This window comes from Mobula hypostoma, chromosome X2, assembly GCF_963921235.1.
Source record: "Mobula hypostoma chromosome X2, sMobHyp1.1, whole genome shotgun sequence".
Lineage (NCBI taxonomy): Eukaryota > Metazoa > Chordata > Chondrichthyes > Myliobatiformes > Myliobatidae > Mobula > Mobula hypostoma.
Window position 1 is genome coordinate 17,945,413 of NC_086129.1, and position 24,962 is coordinate 17,970,374.

The following is a 24,962-nucleotide window of genomic DNA, read 5'->3' on the forward strand; positions in this document are numbered from 1 at the left end:
CCAAGAAAAAGGACCAACTTATTGCAAATATATTCACATCCTTCAAAATGCAAATATCATCATTATGAGATTGATGGGTGGACTTGGATGTTTCAACTTCCCAGTTCCGCACGTTCTGGTTGCAAGTAGAGCAATTGAATTAAATTAAGTTCCATTAACCTTCACCCCTGAGGAGGCTAACAGCCATTCCAAGCATGATTCAGGAACAAATGTGTGGAATAAACTTCATTTTCATAACAGGTACTGTTTATAATGTACTACAATGGCTTGATAAGGAGATACTTGCTAACTAAAATGATTAATAATATGCTAATGTTCAAATTCTTGTTTTGCATTGAATAGCATTATTTTTCAATGCAAAGTTGAATTTGAAATTAACCAGTCAGGACAAACCCCAGTTATATATAAAGGTGAAGAATGAGACTAATTCTGGGTATTTCCAGCAGGTCAGCACTGAAGGTATTTGGCTGGAGAATTGGTACTGAAGGGGTGCGATTACATTACTTCCATTTTCAGGTAAGAAGATTTTACCAAGGAGGATGGATTTCTATTAAGGATTAAACTAAGCTCAAGTGTTGGATTGATTTTTTTAAAGAGAGGATCAAAGCTTATAAAATCAACATGGATAAGGACATTTGTTTGCAAATTATGCACATACTTATCACAAATGAGGACACAGTAGGATTCAGCAAAGGAAAATGTTCTCTAGAAATTTGATGGCACAGTGGCACATTCTCCCTGCTACAATACTATTTCAATGAAATCTAACACTTTAGGAAAATTTAGGGACATTCTATGAATTACACAAAGTCACATTTTTTTGTCCTAGCTTATGCGGGAGGATCTGGACAGGCAGAGTGTCAGCCAGCTGTGCTTGTGAGGCCTGGCATCCTTCCAGAATGGATCCTAGCCAGTGGACTCCAGTGCTGGGAGCCACATCAAATGAGTCCCCTCTCAGTGAAGCAATTTCCTTCCATCCCCGGGACAGTGATCTGGCTATGCTTACCACCCCATTCTCTGTGTCGATCCTTTGACTCTTTTGTTGAACATGAGCTGAGAGGCTGTCCGCTCAGCTGCTAATCTGAAAAATAAGTCTGCCAAAACTGAGGGCAAGGAGTGCCCAGTCACACCCACTAGCCTGAACTGGCTATTGGGATTTCTTGGGGCAGGATTGGGGCAGCTCTCTCTGTCACTGAGTCATACAGCATCGAAGTAGGTCCATCAGCCCACTGTGCCCATACTGGCCATCGGCTATGATCTACATAAAGTGCATTTACCGTTCTGAGTATTGACTGTGCACAGGCTGGGATAACTCAGAGCTGAGTTTGGTTGTTCTTTAGTTCTCTATCACCTCGGTCCCTGTTCGCCTGGCTGCTATGAGCATAACAGATCTTGTAGAGCACCAGATGTATGTGCTGCTCACCCTAATTCCCATTCTGCTGCACTTGGTGAAACTATGAGAAATTCATGGGAGGTGCTCTTCCAGAACAGGCTTAATCTGACATGTGATTGCCACTCGGGGAGAGAGACACAGTTGGGTATTCTCCAGTCCCAACCACATACCCCGACAGCTGACCTTTCAGAGATGACTCACCTGCTCGACATGTTGAGTCTATGTTTGAGCATCCTGAGATCTTCTGACCATGGTCACATGGCTGAACTGCAGTTCATATTTGCCTCAGGTGAATCTCCCTGCTGGGAAACACCTGAGGAAATAACATTAGAATGGTGACAGGTAAAGCCTCCAGGTGTGGTCTGCACTTACAAGGGGGCTGTTTTGAACTCTTTGCCTCTTTGCATGGGGAATACAAATCAAATGTTGTAGCTGGGGTCCCCTGCTTCCAGGGTTATTATCCCTTGTTTATTGACAATAAGCTCCTTTGCATGGGCGTGGACAGCACTAGGCTGATCTGCTCAGTCTCAGGGCTTGTTGCTGGAGAACAGACTCGAAGTAAGATGTCAGCACCACAGGAGTGGCACCGTGTATTGGTTGGTATACACCCAGCCTGGCCAATATCATTGTGTGTTAATGAACAATGTAACTCAGTGGATAGGTCCTGGCCCCATTTCTTGGGCTGGTGTTGACACGTGAATCACGAAAGAAAGAGCCTAGGTTTCCTTATTACCTTTCATGACATCAGCATAATTCAAAATGACCATAAGCATAGGGGCAGAATTAGGCCACTTGGCCCATCAAGTCACTGTAAGGAGGATACTGTTGTGTATTGAATATTTGAGTAATCTTGTATATATATTGTTTGAATAAGTGTTCTTGTACAATTAAATAATTCATTACAAGTTATATATAAAAATACATGAATTGCATACATTATCACATTACCATGTGATACATGTACACCTCGCTTAAAGTAACCATGAAGTTAGACCTGCATTCTCGGACTCCTGTGTCTTCCTTTGGATTAGTTTAATGTTTTGAAGTTACAAACCATAACAGATAAAGAATAAAACAGAGGCAAGAGTGGATATCAGACTGATGGATAACAATGCTGGAGAGGTAGTAATGGGGTCAAGGTAAGGGCGGATGAACTTACTAAGTATTTTGCATCAGTCTTCATTGTGGAAGACACTAGCAGTATGCCAGAAATTTGAGTGTGTCAGGGAACAGAAGTGAGTGTAGTTGTTATTACTAAGGAGAAGGTGCTTGGGAAGCTGAAAGGTCTGAAGGTAGATAAATTCTCTGGACCAGGTGGTCTACACGCCAAAGTTCTGAAAGAGGTAGCTGAAGAGATTGCGGAGGCATTAGTCATGATTTTAAAAGAATCACTAGCTTCTGGAGTAGTTCTGGAGGACTGGAAATTGCAAATGTCACTCCACTCCTTAAGAAGGAAGGGAAGCAGAGAAAGGAAATTAGTCTGACTTCAGTGGTTGGGAAGATGTTGGAGCCCTTTATTAAAGGGTATTTGGAGGCACATGATAAAATAGGCCAAAGTCAGCATGGTTTCCGTAATGGGAAATCTTGCCTGACAAATCTGTTGGAATTCTGTGAGGAAATAACAGGCAAGATAGACAAAGGAGAGTCAGTGGATGTTGTTTACTTGGATTTTCAGAAGGCCTTTGACAAGGCACTGCACATGAGGCTGCAAAACAAGATCCTGCAGTAGATGGTGTTGGGACCGCTTCTTTTCATGTTATTTGTCAATGATTTAGATGGCAGAATTGATAGCTCTGTGGCCAAGTTTTGCAGATGATAAGAAGATAAGTGGAGGGGCAGGTAGTGTTGAGGAAGTAGGGAGTTCTGGACCCCTTATCTAAGAATGGATGTGCGGGCATTGGAGAGAGCCCAGAGGCGGTTCATGAGACTGATTCCAGGAATGAAAGGGTTAATGTATGAGGTGTGCTTAAAGGCTCTGGGCCTGGAGTTTCTGGTGTTTAAAAGAATAAGGGGGTCTCCGTGAAGCCTATCAAGTATTGATAGGTTGAGTGGGCAAAGAGAGGATGTTTCCTGTGGTTTCCTAGGACTAGAGGCCTTAGCCTCAGAATAGAAGGATGTCCCTTTAGAACAGAGATGAGAAGAATTTTTTTGAGCCAGAGGGTGGTGAATCTGTGGATTTCATTGCCACAGATGGCTGTGGAGGCCAAATCATTTGGTATATTCAAAGTGGGGTCTGATAGGTTCCTGATTAGTCAGGGTTTCAAAGATTATGGGGAGAAATCAGAGGGATGGGGTTGAAAGGGATAATAAACCAGCCATGATGGTTTGGCAGAGCAGATTTGTGGGTCACACACACCTCTAAAAAGAAAGCATGTCCTTACCTGTAAAAACTTTGCAAAACATCACTTAGAAGATACTGTAAAGATGTGGAAGAAAGTCTTGTGGTCAGATGAGACTAAAGTGGAACATTTTGGCCTCCACACTAAGCAGTACGTGTGGTGTAAATCTGATACTGTGCATCAGCCAGCTAACACCATCTCTACTGTAAATGCTGTGGGGATGCTTTTCAGCAGCAGAGACTGGAAACCTGGTCAGGATTGATGGGAAGATGAATGCTGCTAACTACAGAGATCCTGGATAAAAACCTGCTAGCCTCTGCCAGAAAGCTTAAACTGGGGAGGAAGTTTGCAAAGATTTGGCATAACATTGAAAACCTAGACAAACTTCTATAGATATGTGGTGGAGAGTATATTAACCGGCTGCACCACAGCCTGGTATGGAAGCACCAATGCCCTTGAACGGAAAATCCTACAAAAAGTAGTGGATATGGGCCAGTCTATCACAGGTAAAGCCCTCTCCACCATTGAGCACATCTACGCAAAGTGTTGTTGCAGGAAAGCAGCATCCATCATCAGGGACACCCATCACCGAAAACATGCTTTTTTCCTTGCTGCTACCATCAGGAAGAAGGTACAGGAGCCTCAGGACTTGCACCACCAGTTTCAGGAACAGTTGTTACCTTTCATCCATCAGGCTCTTGAGCCAAAGGGGATAACTTCACTCAACTTCACCCGTCCCATCACTGTAATGTTCCCACAACCTATGGTCTCACTTTCAAGGACTCTTCATCTCATGTTCTCAATACTTATTACTTATTTATTTATTATTATTACTTTCTTTTAATTATTATTAATTATTATTTATTTCTTTTTGTATTTACACTGTTGTTTTTTGCACACTGGTTGAGCACTCACGCTGATGTGGTCTTTCATTGATTCCATTATGATTACCATTCTATTAATGATTTATTGAGTATGCTTGAAAGAAAATAAATGTCAGGGATGTATACGGTGACATATATGTACATTGATAATAAATTTACTTTGAACTTATTAATTATCAGTCCATGTTTGAACTGTCAAGGTCTTGTGGAATGCGAAAGGGATTGCTTTACTTTTTGAGGAGTTGTGGAAGGAATTGTTGCTGTGAGGCTTTCAGCAAAGAGCCTCACTTCTGAGGAAGCAGCTGAAGATGGTTGGCACTGGGACTCAGAACTGAGGGTTGCCTGCTGTGATGTCCTGTTGTTGGGATGATTCATCTCAAGAAACAGCAGCTGCCTTACATTTCCGGACTGAAAAGAAAGAGGGCAGACAGGGAATGAAAGAGTAGACAAGAGGGAGCATTACAAGCTGGCAGATGATAGGTGACTCCAGGTGACGGGGGAGGGAAGGTAGGTGGGGGGATGGGAAGACAGGAGAAGTTGATAGGTGAAAGGTAAAAGAGGCAAAGATGGAATTTGACAAGAGAAGACAGCATACCATGGGATAAAGGGAAGGAGATGGGGAACAAAAGGGAGGAAAGTGTGGGTGATGGGCAGGTGTGAGGGCTGGGAGAGAAAAGCAAAAGGGAGAAGGAGTCAGAGAAATAAGGGAAAGCAAAAGGGGTGGGGCAGAGCAGTGTGGCTACCAGAAGCTAGAAAAAATAATGTTAGAGGGATATACGCAGGGAGATTGAATGATAGAAGATAAACCCAGCAATGGTGTTTAATGTATCATATATTTAGGTAAGAAGAATCAAGAGGTGGATTGTAAGCTAAATGGAAAGAGAATATAAATGTTGAGAGAGATCTAACATCTTCCTTTACGTGAGATGTAACTCCAGCCACTAAGGTGTTATTCCTTTAATTCTGATTGGCTTCAGTTTTACCAGCATACCTTGAAGCCACAGTGGGTCATATGTTGCCTTAATGACCAGAGTGGTTACTCTCAGCTCAGCTCACCTCTGGAATTTGGTCCACGTTGAACCAAGGCTGTGAGGATGTCTAGAGATAAATAGTCCTGTTGTAACTGGACATTTCAGGCAGGTTATTGGTGCATAATTGCTGCCTGATGGTAGGACTATTGATGGTAGCTTGCTTCACTTTGTTGGTGACTGAGAGGACTGACTATGCTTCAGAGTTGTAGATCTCAGTATGCTGTCCCTTGCCTTTTTTGTGCATAGCGTTGTTTGAGTCCCAAGTTTAGGGGTACAATAAAAAACTTAGCAGATGAGTCAAAATCTAGCCTTGAGATTGCAGTGAGGAGGAAATCTTTAACTGCAGGAAGATTGCCTGGTAAGTTGGGCAGAAAGTAGCAAATGGAATTTAATCCAGGGAATTGTGCAGAATTGCATCTTGGGTTGTTACATATCCACAATCCTATGGTATCTTCTTTTATCCTTTGCAACCATTGGTTTTGTTGACCACCATGTTTTGATTTATTTCTATCTAGTCATGGTTGGAAAATTGCCTGCAATGCCTTGTCTTTCTCCAGTTATATGATCCCATCTGGTGTCCCTCTCAATGCATCTCCTTGGCTCCCTTCGATTTCACATTCACCTATTATCATACCAAATGTCATCTGAAAGCATGATGTCTACATGAAGGTTCCCAGATCCATGTCAACACCTCCTCCCTTAATTTTCCTCTCTCTGCCATTGTTCAGCACCTTGTCCTGGATGAGCAGGAAGCTGCTGCCTTCCGATCCCATCATGAACTTCCTTCCTGAACCCAAGCTCCCATTCTTTCTGAAAAACTTATTTCTCACAGCCTCATCTATAAGCTGAAGATAAGCCTTTGACCACATCTCCATGCCGTCACTGAGACATTGTCTGAGTACCTGCCTCAGCTCAGCAGTCGCTGAATCTGTTGCACAAACGTGCTGCCTCCTGAAATAACTATCCTCATTTTCTCTGAACTGTCCTATCTCACAACTCTCAAAGTTATCTAAAACTCTACTGCTTATTTCCTACATCACATTGACTACACTCTCCCCTTTTGCCTGTCATCATTGCACTGGCTCCCACTCGAGCAAGCATCCATTTTTAAATCACCATATTTGTTTACAACACCTTCATAGCTTACTTCCTCCCTATCGCAGTGCTCTCCTCCTAAAGTGACTTCTATACTCCTCTGATCTGGCCCCTTTATCATCCCTGTATTTAATTGCTTTGCTCTTCCTTGGAATGCTTCCCATAAAGCTTGCAGCTTCTCAAGATCAACTTTCAATGAAATCTCCTTCTTCCTTTAATCTATTTCTTAAAGCCTAGCTCTTTTTCTGAGCTTTGGCCATCACCCCTAATATCTCCGTTTATGGGTTGGGACTGATTGTTGTTACTAACAGTCTATCAAATCACCTTGAGATATTTAGCTGTATAAAGGTGCTATAAAGGTATAAAGGTATAAGTGTTGGTGTGTGGCCAAGTGGTTAAGGCATTGGTCTAGTGATCTAAAGGTCGCTAGTTTGAGCCTCAGTTGAGGCAGTGTGTTGTGTCCTTGAGCAAGGCACTTAACCACACAGTGCTCTTGGGTCCTAGTGCCCTTCCCTTGGACAACATCGGTGGCGTGGGGAGGGGAGACTTGCAGCATGGGCAACTGCCGGTCTTCCATACAACCTTGCCCAGGTCTGCGCCCTGGAAACCTTCCAAGGCACAAATCCATGGTCTCATGAGACTAACGGATGCCTATTATTATTAAAGATGCTAAGTAGACTGAAGTACAGGTTTTTCTGCATTGCCAAAATAAGGGATATGGACTTTTTATGTTCTACTCAATTCTGTTAAGAAATTGAGCACCTTTCACCTTGGCTTCAAGGTTGTTTAACACCCAGTGAAGGATTTTATGAATATAGCCTCATATAACTATTCAAATATTTCCATTTCTCCACCTGATTATATAGCACACGTAGGCTGATGGTACGGCAACTGCTTAGCCCATGACCACCAGAAACTGCAGAGAAGTCTGTGTAGTTAATAAAGACGTTTTAATGTGATTGAACAATCTATCGCTGCTTAAAACCGGCAGAAGCAATGTCTACTGTGGCCGTATTTCTCCTCAGACTCCTCAAAGGAAACGTGATTGCTGGTCCGGGCTACAAGTGTGTTAAAAAAAAATGAAGGGTTCGACTCCTAGTACCGACTATATTGCTGGCAAACGTGCAGTCTCTGGTAAATAAAATTGATGATATCAGAGGTGGGGTGCTGTATCAGAGGGACGTTAGGACAGAGTGCGACCTCTGCTTCACGGAATCCTTGTCAACCCCTTCCATACCAGAAGCAGCAATTCAGATTGATGGGTTTACTATACACCGCCAGGATAGGACTGTCGAGCCTCTCAAAGCAGAGGTGGAGGTGTCCATCTCATGATCAATTCCTCTTGGTGCACAACTGTGTCAGTGATGTCCCAGTTCTGCTCACCAGACCTGGAATATCTCACAGTGAAGTGTCGGCCATTTTACCTGCCACAAGAGATCTCAGTGATTATTTTGGTAGCGGTGTACATTCCACCTCAGGCCAATGTCAAACAGGCTCTAGATAATCTGAGCAATGGGATCAACATGCACGAAACAGCACATCCTGATGCCTTCCTCATCATTTTGGGGAATTTTAACCAGGCCAGCCTGACAAAGTCACTAAATAATTACCATCAATAAATCACTTGTAGTAACAGAGGAAACATCACACTGGACCACTGTTACACCACCATCAAGAGTACTAACTGTGCTATTCCACACCATCACTTTGGAAAATCTGATTACTTGGCTGAACTTCTACTCTCTGAGTATAGGCAGAGATTGAAGTCTGCAGCGCCAGTAGTGAGGACCAAGAAAGGTATGGACTAGGGAAGCACAGGAGCACTTACAGGACTGCTTTGAATTGGTAGACTGGACTGTATTCAGCGATTCATCTTCGAATCTGGATGAGTATGCCACAGTTATTACCAACTCATTAAAACCTAGGTGGATGAGCGTGTGCCTACGAAAACTTACTGTACATTCCCAAACCAAGAGCTGTGGATGAACCAGGGTGTACACTGCCTGCTGAAGGCTAGGTCTGTGGCATACAGATCTGGTGACCCAGGTCTGTACAAGAAAATCAGGTATGACTTGCAGAAGGCTATTTCAAGAGCTAAGGAATAATTCCAAGCGAGGTTAGAGGTGACATCTGATATACGTCAGCTCTGGCAGGGTTTGCAGGACATTACTTCCAGCATAACAAAACCCAGTTGCATGAATGGCAGTGATATTTCACTACCAGATGAATTCAAGGCCTTCTATGCCCACTTTGAAATGGAGAATATATCTACAGCTCTGAAGATCGCTGCTGCACCAAATGGACCAGGAATCTCTGTCTTGGAGGCCAATATCAGGCAGTCTTTTAGGAGGGTGAACCCTTACAAGGTGGCAGAACCTGGTAAGACTCTAAAAACTTGTGCCAACCAACTGGCAGGAGTGTTCAAGGACATTTTGTAATGATGCAGATAGGTCTGAGCACAATTGCAGAGACAATGACAGTATTGGTTAAATGACTTCACACTTTACCTCAACAGTCAGAAGCGCTCATTACAATTGTCTTGCCACATTCACTTGTTCAGATTCAAACTATAATACACAGGCAAAGAGTTCACAGAGAATGTAACAAAAAGGCTTCAGATAAGCTGTCTCAAAAGATCCAAGGCTTTAGGAGAAAATTGGGCAAATCAATCCACAAAGCAAAGGGGATCTTTCCAAAGGCTAGATCCCACATCAGTGTTTTCTCAGTACCAACACAGGTAAGTAATTCCACAGAGAAGGTTAACTCTAGCTGTTGATTCTTCCAAGCAGAATGAGTATCAATACTGAGCTACTGGTAAACTCAGCCACCAGCCTTAACCACCTCTGAGTCAGTCTCAGGTGTGTCTCATAATCCAACTGAGATCCCTCCCAGTGATGAGGGATGAGGATCTCCATCCAGACAGATGACATTATTACTCTTGGAGGAGTCAGCGCCGCCTGCTGGGCGCTTCAGGTGTTACACATTTTTGACCTCTCACTGCTATGGTCAGAAGTTCCCACCTGCTTCAAAAGGGCAACAGTTATGCCAGTGTCCAAGAAGAGTAGTGTGAGCTGCCTTGATGACTATTGTCCAGTAGCACTTACGTCTACAGTGATGAAATGTTTTGAGAGGCTGGTCATGGCAAGAATTAACTCCTGCCTCAGCAAGGATCTGGACCCATTGCAATTTGCCTATCGCCACAATAGGTCTATGGCAGACACAATCTCAATGGCTCTTCACACAGTGTTAGATGACCTGAACAATACAAACTCCTATCTCAGGATGCTGTTTGGTGGTTATAGCTCAGAGTTTAACACCATCATTCTCACAGTTCTGACTGATAAGCTACAGAACCTAGGCCTTAGTACCTCCCACTGCAATTGGATCCTCGACTTCCTAACTGGAAGACTACAATCTGTATAGATTGGTAATAATTGATCGTGGGAAGAGTCAGAGGCTTTCTCCCAGGGCTGAAATGGCTAGTACGAGAGGGCACAGTTCTAAGGTGCTTGGAAGTAGGTACAGATGGCCATCTTTGACTCACATAGACTGTTATTTGAGCTTCCTTATGGGATTGTAGATGGTATAAATCTGTATTTCTTCAGGATCCTGGCAATCCTTCCAGAAACTGTGGAAATATAGGGAAGACAGCTGGTAGCCACAAGTTCCTCCTCGTTGTTAGGTTTTCTGGTTTTTCCATTGGCCCTTTTAAGGGCCTGACTGCTTTCCTTCACCTTGTAGCCGTTCTGTAGGAAAGCTGGGCGTAGTCATTTTATTTCCTCGGGGAGATACTCCAGGTCTGAAATAGTTTTTGCACGGTTAATCAAAGTAGAAAGAACAGCTCTACATTGGGAGGTATGATTTTGGCTGTTATTGATGAGGTACAAGTCTGTGTGAGTGGGTCTCCGATAGACACCATGTCCAAGGTTACCATCCAGTTTCCATCATATTAGAATGTCCAGGAATGGGAGGAAACTGTTCTTTTTTATCTCTGTATTAAGTTGAATGTTTGGATATATACTGTTCAGATGGTCGTGGAACTGTTGGAGTGCCTGGAGTCCATGAGGCCACACTATGAAGGTGTCATCGACATATCTGAAGAAGCATTTGGGACATAAGGGCAATGAACTCAGAGCCCTCTCATCAAAGTCCTCCATGTAGAAATTAACAATAGCCGGCAATAAGGGCGATCCCATGGCCACTCTGTCCATTTGTTCATAGAGTAGACCATTATGTCCTCTAGATTCAGCTGGAAGTCGGTTATCGTTGTTACAAAGTCGGCTGAATTCATGACGTGATGCTCACAGCTCCCAACAAAGGGAGACAGCATGGTCATTAAATGCTTAGCTAGGTAGCAAGTTGGAGAATCTATCCCACTGAAGATAGGCCTCAGGGGGAACCCTCCTTGTGTATCTTAGGGGGCTTGTAAAGTCTTGGTGGTATTAAGGACAGCAGGGACAAGGATTGCAAGGGACAAAATTAGTCCACTGGAACTAATAGAGTGGTAATCTATGCGTGGTCAGAAAGAAATGGGGGACATCTTAAATTAATTTTTTGCATCTGTATTTACTCAGGATATGGACACAGAAGTGAGGCAAAGCAGCAACGAGGTTATAAATCAGATACAGATTACATTTGCTGTCTCAAGGCAAATTAAGGTAGATAAGTGCCTGATAAGGCGTTCCCTCAGACCCTGTGGGAGGCTAGTACAGAAATTGCAGGGTCCCTAGCAGAGATATTTAAAACATCCCTAGCCGCAGGTGAAGTCCCAGAAGATTGGAGAATAGCTAATGTTGCTCTGTTGTTTAAAAAATTCTCTAAGAATAAGCGAGGAAATTATAGGCCAGTGAGCCTGACATCTGTAGTGGGAAAGTTATTGGAAGGTATTCTAAGGAACCAGATATATGAGTATTTACATAGACAGGGACTGATTAGGGATAGTCAGCATGGCTTTGTATGTGGTAAGTCGTGTCTAACTAATCTTATAGAGTTTTTCGGGGAAGCTACCAGGAAAGTTGATGAAAGCAAGGCAGTGGATATTGTCTACACGGTCTCGCATAGGAGGTTAGTCAACAAGGTTCAGTCACTTGCCATCTAGATGAGGTAGTAAATTGGATTAGACATTGACTTTGCGGAAGAAGCCAGAGAATGGTAGTAGATGGTTGCCTCTCTGACTGGAGGCCTGCGACTAGTGGTGTGCTGCAGGGATTGGTGCTGGGTGCTTGTCATCTATATCAATGATCTGGATCGATGTGGTAAACTGGATCAGCAAATTTGCGGATGACACCAAAATTGAGAGTGTAGTGACAGCGAGGAAGACTATCAAAGCTTGCAGCAGGATCTGGACCAGCTGGAAAATGGACTGAAAAATGGCAGATGGGATTTAATGGAGACAAGTGTGAGGTGTTGCACTTCAGGAGGGCCAACCAGAGTAGGTCTTACACGGTGAGAGGTAGGGCTCTGAGGAGTGTGGTGGAACAGGGGGATCTGGGAATACAGATCCATAATTGCTTGAAAGTAGCATCACAGGTCGATAGGGCCGTAAAGAGAGATTTTGGCACATTGGCCTTCATAAATAAATGTATTGTGTACAGAAGAGGAGATATTATGTTGAAGTTATATAAGACATTGGAGTGGTCTAATTTGGAGCATTGTGTCCAGTTTTGGTCACCTACCTACAAGGAAAATTGAAAGAGAACAGAGAAAATTTGTAAGGATATTACTGGGACGAGAATCTAAGTTATAAGGAAAGGTTGAATAGGTTCGGACTTCATTTTCTAGAACGTAGAAGATTAAGGGGAGATTTGATTGAGGTACAGTATACACAATTATGAGGAGTATAGATAGGGTAAATGCAAGCAGACTTTTTCCACTGAAGTTGGGTGAGATTAGAACTAGATGTCATAGGTTAAGGGTGAAAGGTGAAAAGCTTAAGGGAAACATGAGGAGGAACTTCTTCACTCAGAAGGTGGTGAGAGTGGAATGAGCTGACGGTGCAAGTGGTGGATGTAATTTTGATTTCAGTGTTTAAGAGAAACATGGACAGGTACATGAATGGGAAGGGTATGGAGGGCTGTGGGCCAGGTGCAGGTCTATGGGACCAGGCAAGATTAATAGTTTGGCACAGACTAGAAGGACCGAACAGTCAGTTCAAATCCCTGTCGTTACAGACCACAAACCAAGCCAGAAACCTTGGTGTTGTGGTGGACTCTGACTTAAGTTTTAACTGACACATTAAGACAATTGCAAAGTCAGCCGACTACCATCTTAAAAATATAGCAAGAGTTAAAGGTTTATGTCTCAGCAAGATTTAGAAAAACTCATCCATGCATTTATTTTTAGTAGGTTTGACTACTGTAATGACGTTTTCACAGGTCTCTGTAAAAAACCCTCAGACTGCTGCAGCTCATTCAGAACACTGCTGCTAGAGTCCTCACTAAGACCAAGACAGTAGAACACATCACTCCAGTTCTCAGGTCAGATCGCTACACTGGCTTCCTGTCCATCAGAAGATTGACTTTAAAATATTACTACTAGTTTCAAAAGCACTGAATGGTCTCGAGGCAAAACACATCTCCGATCTCTTGCTGCATTATGAACCTTCCCGAGCTCTCAGGTCATCTGGGGCGAGTCTGTTTACCATCCCCAGGGTTAAAACTAAACATGGTGAAGCATCTTTTAGTTACTAAGCTCTACATATCTGGAATAACCTTCCAGAGGATCTGAGGTCTGCCCCAACTTTAAGCTCTTTTAAATTGAGGCTGTAAACTTTTCTTTTTGCTGTAGATTTTAATTAGGCTCTCCTACACTGTAACTTTTATTTCTTTATTTTTATGTGTGATTTTATTCTCTTTATATTGTCTGAAATTTGATGTATGATTTTTATATCTTGTTTTATGCAGAGCATTTTGAACTTCCTTGTGTTTGAAAAGCGCTGTACAAATAAACTTGCCTTGCCTTGTTTCTGTGCTATAGTGTTCTTTGACTCTAATTTTAACCTGTTTCTCAGATGAAATTTAATGCAATAATCTACCATCTACTGTCATTAAACTAACTGGCCTGTAGTTACCTAGCTTATTGTTGCTGCCCTTCAGTCTATTGGCACTTCACCAATTGCCAGTGAAGATTTAAAAACCTCTGATAGAACCCCAGGTGTCTTCCCTTGCTTCTCATGGCAGCCTGAGGAGCATTTCCACCCTGGCAATTTATCCACTTTTACATCTGTCTTCTCCATTTCAGTAGTAATTTGTTGTAGAATTCAGCCATCACCCTTCATGAATTCTCCAACTACGCTGTTCTTGTCCATAATGAATGTGTGGACACCTACGTCATCTGCCTTCATGTGCACTTTGGTTCTTAATTGTTCAGGTCTAATTTCTTTCCTGATTATTTTACTCCATTACTATACTCATAAAAGGCTTTCGAATATTTATTCATCTTGCTTGTTAGCGATATTTGTGTCTCCTCATGACCCTCTGAATTTTCCACTGTACATTCCATTGTCCTGGAGGACCTATCATACTTTCAACTCTGTATCAGCCATAAACTAATTTTACTTTCCTTTATCCAACTCTCAATAGCCTTTGAAAACCTTGGACTGATTCATCCTAAGAAGAATACATTATCCTGGAGCCATCACTATTTCACCTTTGAATGACTCCTACTGGTCACCTGTAGATTTACCTGTAAGGTGCTGCTCCCACAACACAGTTGCCAACTCCTGTCTTATCATTTTGTAACAGATATGCGCTATTTGGAACTTAATTTCTGGTTTGTATTTGTCTTTCTTCCCAATGTCCTTAAAATTTATGATATTATAATCATCTCTGCAATGCTCTCCCACTGAAATTCCTTCCACTCCTATGTTCCAAGAAATGATGTCCTGTATTCTCTCCATCAGGACTATCTGTGTAATGATGCAAAATAACTTCCTTGGCATACTGTAAAATGTCCCTCCCGTCTAAGCCTTCCAAATTATCTCTGTTAATGCTGGGAAGTTTACATCCTCTTCCAATTAGAACTCTTTTGTTCTTCCACCTCACTTTGATGTATCTACACATCTGCTCCTCCATCTGCCACTGACTAGGTGTAGGCCCACAGCAAAGTGATTGCCCCTTGTCATTTCCAGTTTTCCTCCAAATGGCCTCATTTGAAGAACCTTCCAAGGTATCCTCCCTCATTACTGCAGTGAAGGACTTCTCATTATTTTTGCAATGCCCCTTAATTTTTACAGACACCCCACCAACACTGAAGAGTTGTACTCTAGAATGATGACTTGCCAGTCATGCAGATCTCTCAACCACATCTCTATGATGGCACCAGTATCATCTTCCCATGTCTTAATATTCTCCGTTCATCTGCCTTACTTGTCAGACTTCTTGCCAGAAAATAATGCAGTACATTGTTGTATTCCTCCCAAGTGCTTTATCCTGTCAATGCTCCTTCTACAGGTTTCCTGCCATCCTGACGTTGAACACTGGAACAAAATGTTCACAAGGAAATCATAAATTAAACATAAATTGTACTCAACTTTTACTAGAAAGAACACAAAGATGAAGCCCATTTTAGTGTAATGTAATCAAAGTGACCATAGTGTTCTATACTGAGGTAGCGATTAGGGTTGTGCTGGTTGGTTTGAGAATTAACTAGTTGAAGGGAAGCAGCTGTCCTGGAAGCTAGTGATGTGGGACTTCAAGCAGATGTACCTCCTGCCCAATGGTAGCTGTGAGAAGTAAACATGGCCCAGATGGTAGAGACCTTTGATGACAGACATTGTCTTCTTGAGATAACATCTCATGAAGATACTACAGACGGTGGGGAGTGACGTGTCCATGATTTATTGGGCAAAGTCGACTATTTTCTGCAACCTCTTACATTCCTGTGTATTTGAATCAGGATACTTTACATCTGTAGAAGTTTGTTAGGGTGTCTGGTGTCATTCCAAATATCCTTAACCTCTCAAGAAAGTACAGACACTGGCATGCCTTCCTAGCAATTGCATCTATGTGGTAGGCCCAGAACAGATCATCTGATATATTAACACGCAGGATTGTAAAGCTGCTGTCTCTTTCCAACAATGATTCCCCCAATGTAAACTGGCATGCATTTGCCCTCCTTCCCCTTTCAAGAGTCAACAATCAGTTCTTTGGTTTTATTGACAATTTTCCTATCTTGGGTGCAGCATCTCCAGCAACACACATTCAAAGATTCAAAATACATTTATTATTGAAGTACGTACACAGTATACAACCCTGAGATTCATCTTTCCACAGGCAGGCATGAAACAAAGAAACAAAATGGAACCCGTTCAAAGAAAACATCAAATATGCAAAAAAAGAACAAATTGTGCAAACAGCAAAAAAAATGAGTAAATAAGACACAGAATGTTAAACATCAAATCACAGAGTCCTTGAAACAGTCAAGGAATGTTCAGTTTAGTTCAGTTCAGTTCAATGTAGCCCCATCAGATTTGGAGTTATTGAAGGAACCTGGATGCTACATAACCTATACTGCTCTCATACAAGTTCAACAGAAAGAGTAATCAGATTTCAATAATTTCAGCAGATAAAAGTAATGTTTAGTTTTGAATATTTTATTTGTTTTTTTATTGATTTGAATTTTTGGGTTGGTAGTCTACTTTCCTAGACTAGATGCAGTGGGTGACCACATTGGCTCCCCACTCTTGTTGTGTGCATGAGCAGCCGTGTCTCATCCTCAGGTGAGGAGCACTAAGCCACTTCCCCAGAAAACTTGACAACCTTTGACAGAAGCGTGGCTTAGTGGCCAGCCCATTAAAGTTTAAGAAGCCTTGGAACAGTTTATTAACATTGCCTGATATTCAAGAGTTGTAAGACTGTTAAATTTGCTTTAAAAATTGAAATAAGTATTAAAATAAGTATCATTCCAGAGTGGATGAACTCATTTCTTTACAGTGAACTCCTTCCCACAGTGTGTACTCAATGCATGGCCTATCAAAACAGTAAAACCAACATAGAAATTAAAGATTTCATTCAAAATATTAAACGTCCAACCTTATCTCCACCATCCTTCTCCATCCTGCTCTCCAGGTGAAGAATTTGCATTGAAGTGAAGGTGCTTGGATCATGTGCTGGCTGAGGATGAGGGACCTAGATTCCCAGCGTGGCTACTGTAAGTTTAGAGAGAGAACTGTGTTCCTAATACAATGCAGAGGATTGCCAGGACGCGGAGTTCACTGGTGGTCTCCATGGGGATTACAGCAGATCGACAGGCACACTGGCCTTAAGTGTGCCTGCAGAATGTTGGATCTACCTTCTCTGAGAGAAGCTACTCGATTTGGGGCAACCCAGCCGGCTGGCAGCCAAATCGCATTCATCAGAAAGAAATGCTGACTGATGCAAATGTGATCTACTGGTCTCTCTGTTTAAAGGTTTGTCCAATGGGTGATGTGTTGATGAAGTCTCATTATTGACAATAGACACATGTTCTCATCAGATTAAGAGCATGATGGGGCAGTTGGTATACAAGTCGATGCAGTGTGTAGTGGGACTGTGGGGTGGACAGGGAGATGATAGGGCAAAATTGAAGTCAGTGAGATAAGTTGAAGTGTAACACTGGGGCAAAATTGAAAAAAGGTGATGAATACAGGACGTGAAGATCTTATATTTGAATCCATGCAGTACATGGAATAAGATGGATGATCTTACAGCGCAGTTAGAGATTGGCTGGTATAACATGCACATCAATGAGATGTGGCTGGAAGATGATACTAGTTGGAAGCTTTAGACCATAAGGTAAAGGAGCAGAATTAGGCCATTTGACCCATTTTATCATGACTGATCCAAATTTCCTCACAGCCCCAATCTCCTGCCTTCTCCCTGTATTCCTTCATGCCCTGACCAATTAAAAATCTATCAACCACTGCCTTAAATATAATAAAGACTTGTCCTCACCAGCTTAACATCCAAGAATACACCTTGTATTGAAAGGACAGGCAGGTAGGCAGAGGGGGCAGAAGGTGCAGAGGGGGTAGGGTGGCTCTGTCAGTAAAAGATGAAATCAAATTTTTAGAAAGAGGCGACATAGGATCAGAAGATATAGAATCCCTGTGGGTGGAGTTAAGAAACTACAAGGGTAACAAGACCCTCATGGGAGGTATATACAGGCTCCTGAACAGTAACCAAGTTGTGGGGTATAATTTCAACAGGAAATAGAAAAGGACAATGTTACAATAGTCATGGGGGATTTCAACATGCAGATAGATTGGGGCATTCAGGTTGGTGCTGGATCCCAAGAGAGGGAATTTGCAGAATGTCTACAGGATGGCTTTTTGAGACAGGTTGTGGTTGAACCCACTAGGGGAAAGGCAATTTTGGTTTGTGTGTTGTGTAATGAACCAGATTTGATAGGGAGTTTAAAATTAAAAAAAAACCTTGTGAGACAGTGATCATAATATGATAGAATTCACTCTGCAGTTTGAGAGAGAGAAGATAAAGTCAGATGTATGTGTTGTGTCTATACAACTACATATTAAAATAAAAGCACGCATGCAGGAGATGGTTTAACTCGTGTATTCACATTGCAGGGAGAGAGACAGCACAGATTAATGCACATGCATAAACAACAGACCTATGCACATTGATAAGTTATCATTCTATACTTAGTTCTAAGGGAAGTCATTGTCCTAAAAGAAATAGATCCATACGTTACACTTCCTTCCTCTTTAGATTAATGTAACATAAAACTGTATATGTAACAAAAATTCAATTTCCCTTTAACAAACCATATTCAAGGAAACATGCTTTCCCATTAACAGTCCATAACTAACTTCACTCTACTAAAGATCCTGTCTTTTGGGTGGCACTCTGTTTCCTTCAGGATAGCGCCTTTGGAGCTGTTGAGTGGCATCAAGTTTGGCAGGTGCCTTGTCAAAGACAATGTTCTCTGTTGTAGGTGTCACGTTGTTGATCATCACTGAGAGGTAGGTCCAGTGGCTGTAGTATGTGTCCGTCTTGCTGGATTCAGTCAATGCAGTGCGTTCTTCAGCTGAGCATCCACAATCTGGTACACATGATGTCTCAATGTCTGATCTCCAACATGGACTGTATACATCAGTGGTCCAGTTCTTGTAACTATCCTACTGGGTGTCCACTTTTCTTCTCTGTAATCATGTACTAGGACTTCCTGTCCAATCTCAAAGCTCCTTGCTGATTCACTTGGCAACTGGTTGAACTGTTTATTCTGCACTTCTCTCTGTAGGTCAGGAGGTCTATGTGAGATCTCAGATTCCTGCTCAGGAACAGCTTTGCAGGAGTTTGATTTGTCGTCGCATGAACAGAGCTCCGATACAGAAAAAAGAGGTTGTCCACCTTGAGCTGTAGAGAAATGTCCTCCTTGTCCATCGCTTTAATAGACTTCTTGAACGTTTGGATAAACCTTGCAGTTAACCCATTCATTGCTGGTGGTGAGGCGCTGACTTGAAATGCCCGATGCCGTTTTTCTTCATGAACAGTCGGAATTCTTCTGACGTGTATTGCAATCCGTCGTCACTCACAATTTGTTCTAGTAAGCCATTTCTGGTGAAGATAATCCTCAGAGCAGAGACAGTCTTTGCTGAGGTGGTTGACTTCATCGGGATAACCTCCGGCTACTTTGAATGAACATCCACAGCAAGGAGTCTAAATGGTCCAGCAAAGTCAATAGTACTCTTTGCCATGGTGAACGGTGGGTGTAACAGTGCCTGTGGGGATGCTTTTTGACATCCCAAACAGCTTTTGGCCAAATTTTCAATCAGTTTATCTATTCCCAGCCACCACACGTAGCTCCAGGTGAGACTCTTCATCTTGACTGTACCCAGGTGTCCTTCATGCAGATTCTCTAACACTCTGGTGCACAGTTTAGTGGGAACCACAACACGAGATCCACACATCAGTGTTGTTTGACATACCGACAGTTGGTCTCATCTCACTGAGAGCTCTGGAAACATAGGGTTACCATGAGCTGGCCGTCCTTGCATGGTGATGTCAGAGACTTGTGACAACGTTGGGTCATTCCTCGCTTCCCTTTGTATTTCAGAATTTGTTACTGGCAATTGGTCCCCTAATGCTGTGTGAAACACTTCTGCTGAGTCACAGTATGAAGACTATTCTTCAGTTACCAACAGTGGAAGATGTGACAAGCCGTCAGCATTGCTGTGTTGTTTAATACTCTTGAACTCTATGTCTTAAGAGAGGGCTCCTAGAAAAAGCGTCCAACATTGGAACCAGGTAGCAGTCATCACTGGGATTTCCTTCCTGGGATTGAAAATAGACACAAGGGGCTGGTGATCTGTCACTAGCATAAACTTTTATCCATAGAGGTAATGGTGGAACTTCTTTATTCCCCATACTAGACTAAGGGCCTCTTGGTTGATCTGCGCATAGTTGCGTTCTGTGCTCGTCAGTGATCTTGAAGCAAATGCAAGCAGGCTTTCAGATCCATCTTTCATAATGTGTGACAAAACAGCTCCATCACCACAAGGAGACGCATTGTATGCCAGTCTGATGGGCAGACATGGTTCATAATGGATGAGCAGTTCATTGGATGTCATTAGTCTCTTTGTTTCCTTGAATGGTCTTTCACATCTTTCTCCTGTCTGCAACAAAGCATTCAATGGGTGCAGCACTATAACAATGTTTGGGAGAAACCAGTGTAGTAGTTTACAAGGCCCAAATATGACCCAAGTTGTGACACATTTTCCTGCTTGGGTCCCTGTAGCATTGCTTCAGTCTTCTCTTGTGATTTGTGTAGGCTATGCTTGTCAATAACTTGTCCACAACATGAGATTTCATTCTTGAAAAACTCACATTTCTCTCATTGTGCATAAACCACACTCACTCAGCCTAATAAGCACTTTATTAAGGTTCTGGAGATGCTTTTCATCATTTTTGCCAGTCACGATGATGTCATCAAGGTAACATTGTGCTCCTGGAATATCTTGGAGCACTTGGTCCATTGCTCTTTGCCAAGTTGCTGGAGCTGATGCGACGCCAAAGATAAGATGATTATACTGGAACAGTCCCTTGTGAGTGTTGATTGCAAGGAAATTCATGCTCGACTCCTCCATCTCCATTTGCAGATAGGCTTGTAACAAGTCAATCTTTGAAAACCTCTCCCTGCCTGCCAAAGATGCAAAAATGTCTTCTATGGCAGGGGATACTGCACAGTATGCAGCATCAGGTTGATGCTCACCTTGAAATCCCCACATATGCAAATGGTTCCAGTCTGCCCTTCTTGATCACCAGGATAATAGGTGTGGCCCAATTACTCCACTCAGCCTTGGAGCGAATTCCAGACACCACCAAACTCTGAAGTCGAGCATCCACTCAAGGATATAATGTGTAAAGTATTGGATGCGCTTTATGAAATATTGGTGTTGCTGTTTCATCCAGTTGAATTCTGGCCTTCACGCCTCTGAGTTTACCAATCCCCTTCTCAAACACCTCCTAAATTAGTATTAAGTAGCTGTGCCAGTCTCTGGATAGTGCTACCATTTGGGCTGCCGTTGCCTGTTGATGTCACACTGTGAGCTTTGATTGTGTGCCTGTCTACTTGGATTTTTCTTAACCATTCATGTACGAAAAGTGCTGGCCCTCCACTTTTCTATACACATATCTCTAACTGCTACATTTGGCCTCAATATAGCACATTCACTTTCAGTTTGCCTTTGGGAGAAACTTTCTCACCTGTGTAGGTCTTTTGCATCACTGAGGTCTTTTCTAATAGCTTAGAAAACAGTCTGGTGTGGTCAGCCTCTGGAATTATAGACAAAGCTGACCTTGTATCCAAATCCATTTTCAGTTTTACACCAGACACATCTATTGTGATCCATATTATATTGTGACCTGCTTCAGTAATGCTATGCAGTTCTAGGCATGACAGTTCACCTTTGTCAGACTCTGTTGTCTGATTCTGTTTCACATTCGGTAACTTTGTGCATTTGCTTAGTTTTGTCTTTGAAACTTTTCACTCTGTGGGGTTTTTCCTCTTTGGCTGTGCTTTTTTGTCTGACTTGTGCACTCTCTCTATGTGTCATTCTTTGTGACACTTTGCAAACTTTTTCTTTGAACCAACAATCACTTACATCATCGGAGGATTTGCCACATCGATAACATTTTTGGCTTCTTCACCATTCAGGGACATTTTAAGCATTTTGCATTCTAAACTCTTTTTCTGTAGTTTTGATGCATTACTTGCTGCAATCTCTAATGATAGAGACTGGTCAATGCCCGATTTAAGGCTTGGTCTCTTTCCCACAGTAACCTCTTTTGAGTGTTTTTACTATGCATGCCACATACAAGCCTGTCCCTTAATGCTCCAAAAAGTCCATCTCTAAAGTCACAGCATTGGGAAAGTTTGCGCAGTTCTGCAATGTATTCAGCAAAGCTTTCATCCTTTGACTGGCTCCTTTTGTTAAACCTAAAGCTCTCAGCTATTGCCAGCGGTTTAGGGCTCAAGTGATTTTGTAAAGTTGAAACAATTTCAATGAATGTCTTGCTTGCTGGCTTTTCAGGAGTGCTAAGTTGTGCAAAAGCCTGGATGTTTTAGCACCCATTAAACTGAGAAGTGCAGATACTTTCTTCTCCTCATCTACATTGTTCACATTACAATACAGTTCAATCCTCTCGATATACAATTCCCAAGCCTCATTAGCACCATCAAATTCATCAAATTTCCTGACTAAGGCCATCGTCATGTTATTTTCACTTTAACTTTGCTGGTTGTGCATTCTTCACTGTGTACTATGCAGATACTCGCGCATCCTTTGAGAGCGTCTGTGATTACCTTCTCTGTACTGATTAACTCTTTCCTCTCGCTGTCTTCCCATAACTGTTGGTGCAGCTGGTGATATTCGCTTTCAGTTTTGTACTCATCACTAATTTGTTGTGTCTGTACACCTGCGTGTCAATTAAAATAAAAGCACTGCAAGTGGGAGATGGCTTTAACTGGTGTATTCACATTGCAGGGAGAAAGAGAGCAATGCTCATGCATAGACAACAGATCAGTGTGCATAGGTAAGTTATCAGTCCATATGTAGTGCTAAGGGGGAGTCATCGCTTGTAAAGAAATAGACCCATACATTACAGTACAAGTATTACAGTGGAGAAAAGGGAATTACAGAGGCATGAGAGGCACCAGTTTGGTAGGCGCATGACAGATATATCCCAAAGATAAAGTAGTATTCTAAAGGGAGGATGAGGCAACCATGGGTGAAAGGGAATAAAAGTCAGCATAAAAGCAAGAGAGAGAGGATATAATACAGCAATAATTATTGGGAACGTAGAGAATTGGGAAGCGTTTAAAAACTAGCAGAAGGTAACAAAAACCATGAGGAGAAAAAAGATGAAATATGAAAGGTAAGGTAGCCAAAAATATCAAAGAGGATACCAATTATTTTTCAAATATACAGTATAAACAGGATTCCTTTACCTTAAACTCCCTCAAAATCTGGTTGTAAACAACAGCTTGTTCACCTTGCATTAATTAGCCCAAGCTCGGCCAACAGTTCTGCTGTACTTTGACTAAGGCATTGTTTTATGCTTTAAAGAAACCAATTTCTCCTTCTGTTAATTTTTAAACACCATCTCCCAATAAGCCCTCTAAATGATCCTTCTTCAGCTTTGTCAAGTGTGGAAGCCTCCTGTTTAACAGAGACACAGATAAACATGGTGCATGCAATAGTTCAGTTACATAGAAAGAAAACAGAAAAACTTATAACACAATACAGGCCGTTCGGCCCACAATGCTGTGCCGAACACGTACTTACTTTATAAATTACCTCAGGTTACCTGTAACTCTCTATTTTTCTAAGCTCCATTTACCTATCCAGGAGTCTCTTAACATACTTATTGTATCATCCCCCTCCACCATTGCTGGCAGCCCATTCCACACACTCGCCACTCTCTGCATAAAAAACTTAACCCTGACATCTCCTCTGGACCTGCTTCCAAGCACCTTAAAACTGTGCCCTCTTGTGCTAGCCATTTCAGCCCTGGGAAAAAGCCTCTGACTATCCACACAATCAATGCCTCTCATCATCTTATACACCTCTATCAGGTCACCTCTCATCCTCTGTCACTCCAAGGAGAAAAGGCCAAGTTCACTAAACCTATTCTCATAAGGCATGCTCCCTAATCCAGGCAACATCCTTATAAATCTCCTCTGCACCCTTTCTATAGTTTCCACATCCTTCCTGTAGCGGGGTGACCAGAACTGAGCACGGTACTCTAAGTGGGGTCTGACCAGGGTCCTATATAGTGGTAACATTACCTCTCAGCTCTTAAACTCAATCATACAGTTGATGAAGACCAATATACTGTATGCTTTCTTAACCACAGAGTAAATCTGCGCGGCAGCTTTCAGCATCCTATGGACTTGGAGCCCAAGATCCCTCTGATCCTCCACACTGCCAAGAGTCTTACCATTAATACTATATTCTGCCATGATATTTGACCCACCCAAATAAACCACCTTACACTTAACTGGGTTGAACACCATCTGCCACTTCTCAGCCCAGTTTTGCATCCTATCATTGTCCCACTGTAACCTCTGACAGCCCTCCACACTATCCACAACATCCCTTACCTTTGTGTCATCAGCAAATTTACTAACCCATCCTTCCACTTCCTCATCCAGGTCATTTATAAAAATCACGAGGAGAATGGGACTGAGAACAGATCCCTGTGGCACAGACCACTGGTCACCAACCTCCATGCATAATATGACCTGTCTACAACCACACTTGACCTTCTGTGGGCAAGCCAGTTCTGGATCCACAAAGCAATGTCCCCTTGGATCCCATGCCTCCTTACTTTCTCAATAAACCTTGCATGGGGGCCTTATCAAATGCCTTGCTGAAATCCATATACACTACATCTGCAGCTCTATCTTCATCAATGTGTTTAGTCACATCCTCAAAAAATTCAATCAGGCTCATAAGGCACAACCAGCCTTTGACAAAACCATGCTGACTATTCCTAATCATATTATGCCTCTCCAAATATTCATAAATCCTGCCTCTCAGGATCTTCTCCATGAACTTACCAACCACTGGAGTAAGACTCACTGGTCTATAATTTCCTGGGCTATCTGTACTCCCTTTCTTGGATACGGGAACAACACCTGCAACCTTCCAATCCTCCGGAACCTCCTTCCTTGCTTCCCACAGTAGCCTGGGGTATGTCTCATCTGGTCCTGGTGACTT

General features: G+C 42.4%; 1 protein-coding gene across 7 annotated transcripts in view; it reads left to right on the forward strand.

Moving 5' to 3' along the window:
• The first annotated feature begins 436 nt into the window (after positions 1-436).
• kcnj1b (potassium inwardly rectifying channel subfamily J member 1b) overlaps positions 437-24,962 on the forward strand; it is an 89,353-nt gene continuing 64,827 nt past the window's right edge. For 4 of the 7 annotated variants that reach the window (XM_063038761.1, XM_063038769.1, XM_063038764.1 and 1 more), the window contains exons 1-2: positions 462-516; positions 16,810-16,891. Coding sequence is in view for 1 of the 7 variants with exons in the window: in XM_063038767.1 (XP_062894837.1) it covers positions 16,846-16,891 (46 nt within the window). In the remaining 6 variants the exon portion in view is untranslated. Of the gene's footprint in view, positions 517-16,809; positions 16,892-24,962 lie in introns of all 7 variants that reach the window. The other 3 variants (XM_063038767.1, XM_063038762.1, XM_063038765.1) reach the window with 3 other exon arrangements.